We start from the raw sequence: 4,247 nt of genomic DNA, 5'->3' as shown, positions 1-4,247 counted from the left end.
ATGATTTGACTGTGGAATTAGTTTTCAACCCCGGATATATGATTACTTTTTTCATCATAATTTAAATATACAAAAAAATTATCCCAAAACTGGATATTACTTTAACACTTCATAGTCTATTTGAGATACTAGGAAAGTTCTAATATCAAGTCAGAAAACTCAGCTATATATAACAAAACTCCATTAGAGCTCAGAAAATTCTATCAGGCACTGAGAATAAACTTAAGGAGCCTCCTTGAACTACAGAATATGACTCGCGCCAAGACTCCATTTAAACCAAACTACCTGAACTTCTGTTTTCACTGTCTATGCATATGAAACTTTATAGCAATAATTTTTGTTTCTAGGAAAAACAATTGTCTGAAAATTGCCTGATCATTAACTAGGACAAATTCACCCACCTCATTTTTCTTTATACAGATCATGTTAGGAAGAAGGCTACAAAATGCCAGATTAACATTTCAAAATGTATTTGAAAGTAATGAAGGGAAACTGATTCAGTTAGCAACGCTAAATAAAACAGACAATTCATACAGATGCTTTCCCTGTAAAATATTAAATAAACACTCCAAAATGGCAACTTTTTGAATTTAATAAACCAATCTCCCATTTATGTCTCTGAGCAAAGTTTCTCCCTGACCAAAGCTCTGGTTTTAAGTGCAAGTTTTTCCTGGTTCAAAGTGTGCACGGTTTAGAAGACTGGGATGTTAAATGAAATACTAAACGACTTTTCCTTCTTTGTCTGCCTCGTTCCTTCTTGCCCAAATGCAGAAATATATCAGGCCACGTGAAACAACGATTTCAGTTTGTCCCCAGCATATCAATTACAAGGACAGATGCCGTTAATCGCTCATATGGATTACTCACAAGAGGGCCAAGTAGAAAAGCTTTACTTACTTGCCATTGCTTCATCAGTTCTCTTACTCCCTTGGAATCTTCCAGGAGCCGTTCCTTATGGGTGGCATCCTGCAGGACGTTGGCAGTTGTTTCGGCTTCTGTAAGCCAGGCAAGGAACTTCTCCAGGTCGAGGGGGAACTGTTGTAGCAATCTATGGGTTTCTTCCAGAGCGGCCTCTCGCTCACTCAGTCTGCAAAGGAACAAACGTCCAGATGCAGTTCTCCTCAGATATCAGAAGGGTGCACCCAGGGACCCCCATAAAAAGAGCAAAGATAAAGGGACTAAACTGTAATGTATCAGCAAATGGTGGGTTACTGCTAAAAGTCCTCTTAAAAGCAACAACAGCTAGAACAGTGTGTGCATATGTATGTATCATTTGTATGTATATATACACACACATATATATATATGTGTGTATGTACACACACATACCAGAAGAGCTGTTTATTCATCATGGGTGAAGTTTTTGCTGAGCATACAGTCTTCCACAGCGTAGTTTTGGTGCTCCTACTGGAGATATATAGAGAGACTTTGGACTTTGGAAAGTTCATAGATGAACTCACAAAAACAGTCTTTTTTTTTGTAACTTGATAGTTTTCACTGGTCAATTTTGACACCTTATCTTCATATGCTGCAAAAGTGTAAGCTCATCTTTACAGGTAAAGCCCCCAAATCCCTAGACCATGCTTATCTTTGATGTCACATGGGGCAGAACATCAGGATTAGGTAGGCAAGGAGAAAGCTCAAGAAAATGCAAAGCTAGGGGCGCATGGGTGTCTCAGTCGGTTAAACGTCCGACTTCGGCTCAGGTCATGATCTCGTGGTTTGTGGGTTGGAGCCCCGCATCGGGCTCTGTGCTGATAGCTCAGAGCCTGGAGCCTGCTTCGGATTCTGTGTCTCTCTCTCTCTCTCTCTCTGCCCCTCCCCGCTCATGCTCTCTCTCTGTCTCAAAAATAAATAAAAACTTTTAAAAATTAAAAAAAAAGAAAATGCAAAGCTAGAACAGAAAGTTGAACAAGGGAGGGAACCAGACAGAGAAGGGACTGCAGGGCAAAAGAGAACAGAAAGAAGAAGAGAAGAAAAATGACTTATTTCAGAGAAACCATTGTGCAAAATATCATTTTGCGTAACACTATTGTGTTCTAATAGTTGTAACTATGGTGTTAGCGTTAACATTTCATTATCTGATGGTCACACAACTGGGAATATTCTCCTCAAGAAAAATCTCACGTGTAATGGAAAAAGCAGAGCTTACAAACCAGACAGATCTGGGTTCAAATCCCACTATTCCCTACCAACTGTGAGGCACGTCTGCCACACACACTTAGCTTCACACTGCATCAGGGTTACTCAAACATGTTCATTCCCTTGGCCCACAGCTTATTCCCCTTCCACTCATCTTTTAGAAGGAGTGAACCAAATTCCCCAGTGACACACAAATCTAAAAAAATTGTTCATATTTTCTGATTTTATATACAGATGTATAAATATAAAATATGTATATGTAATGCATGTATTGTAGATACACACACATATGCCCTCAGCAAAAATCTACATAATAACAGCTTGGAGGGAAAATTGCCTTCGGCAGTAACAGTCCCATCTAAAAAGATTCAGGTAAATTTTGTCTGCAATGAGGAAATTAGTACTCTATTTAAATGCCGTATTTGCCTTCTATTACTACACAAACACTTTCTGGGATTAAACATAAGCTAAAAATGGATTTGAAAAAATTGAACACTTGAATATGATACACACTGCTTGTTAGGATGTGATTGTCAATAATTATGCAAAACTGCAATTTATTTCAGCAGCAACTTTATCATGGGATGTGCAAACCAGGCAATAAACAACTCCTGCCGAGCCAGCGGCAGCGAAGCCCCCGGAAGAGCTGTTTATTCATCATGGGTGAGGTTTCTGCTGAGCACACAGTCTTCCACAGTATAGTTTCGGTGCTCATACTGGATAAAAATCTTCTGTCTGCATTAACTGGTGGAGGGAAGAATAGGTTTATGAGGATGCAGCTATCGGAAAAAAGGAAGCAGTGCACTGAGCTATTTATCAGCCCCTAAATAAACTTTAATACCACGCAGCTGAAAGGTACCTTGGTGTTGGGTTTGGGCAAATCAGTTAAACCTTGGGTAGTTCAGGGGCTGATCTGGACTGCTTGCTCCCTGCTTATCTAGATTTCCAACTATCAATGGAGAGAGAAGTACCAAAATCATTATTTATTTATCTTTTCAGTCGGTGGGATTTAAAAACTCAGAACCATCACAACGGCACTGAGAATCTTAATGTTATGATCTGGCATGAAACGGACAGGTGGAAGCAGGTGCAGCTTGCTGACAATTGACCATTTCTGACCGACTAAAGCGGCAATTTCATCCAGTTAAAGCTAGTATTTCTAGGCTGGCTTGCATATGAGAAATCACTAAGACTTACTCCACCTCCGGTCTAAAATTTGGGACATTCCAGAAGACAAATTCAGGGTTAGACAATAACGTATTTTTTAACACGCTCCAAGTTCATAGAGAATAAAGGACAAATATGAAACTCTCACTGCAGAGTGAAGCTTGGAGAATTAGATACTGTGCGTATTATTCGCAGCATCATCTTCATCGTGAGTTGCTCATGAACCTCCCCTATTCTTAAACTAAAAACGCCACTTACCCTCTGCTTCCAGAAAAAGTAACTAGTAAATAACTCTCCAAGACTTATTGGTAAAATACAATGCACATAAATCAGATGAAAGTGTTCTACTGAGACAATGAGATTTCCAGCCAAATCCTACCAGTGAGTTTGCTGCTTTGTAAATTAGGCCCTTAGGGAAGAGCAGTAACTCTTTCCTGGCAGTGAGGCACCATTTTCCTAAACAATACCCTCGTGCTCTGAAATATTGACAACATCAGGCTGAATCTTTTCTAATTTAGAAAATATGTTTAAAAAATTCAATGGCCACAGCAGCGGACAATCTCTTCAAATGAGTTCTTTTACAGGCCTCTTTGATCAGGGGGGAGATTGTTGTTTTATGCTCATGAGGGGGGTTTATGTCTACATCCTTTATTCTGAGATCAATCTATATACACCGAATTCCTAAATTTTAATCGTGCCAAGTCTAGACTAGAAATGAATCAAGGGTACTTGTGCGCTGTATTTGTGCATTCAAAATAGCTCTGACTGTATCTCATATTTTTTATTTTTCCATAACCATATGGCTTTAAGTGGCTTTTATGATAAATAAAAAAATGTAGAAGTAATGAGAATCATAAAGAAATTTAAGAGGTCATTTTAGAACAAAAGTGAAGATTTTGAACAGGATTATTCTTTAAATTCCTCTGTCCAGGTTGCCG

The 4,247-nt window shown here is 38.9% G+C and overlaps 1 protein-coding gene across 1 annotated transcript in view; it reads right to left on the bottom strand.

The window, feature by feature from the left end:
• The window catches only part of DMD (dystrophin), a 637,032-nt gene that overhangs the window by 495,115 nt on the left and 137,670 nt on the right, over window positions 1–4,247 (bottom strand). The window contains exon 5 of the mRNA XM_077745468.1: window positions 898–1,087. Coding sequence (XP_077601594.1) covers window positions 898–1,087 — 190 coding nt within the window. The remainder of the gene's footprint in view (window positions 1–897; window positions 1,088–4,247) is intronic.

The sequence above is a fragment of the Crocuta crocuta genome, unplaced genomic scaffold (genome assembly GCF_008692635.1).
Source record: "Crocuta crocuta isolate KB4526 unplaced genomic scaffold, BGI_CrCroc_1.0 scaffold598, whole genome shotgun sequence".
Classification (NCBI taxonomy): Eukaryota; Metazoa; Chordata; class Mammalia; order Carnivora; family Hyaenidae; genus Crocuta; species Crocuta crocuta.
Note: the sequence above shows the minus strand (reverse complement) of the source record. Positions and strands in the feature narration are given on the sequence as shown.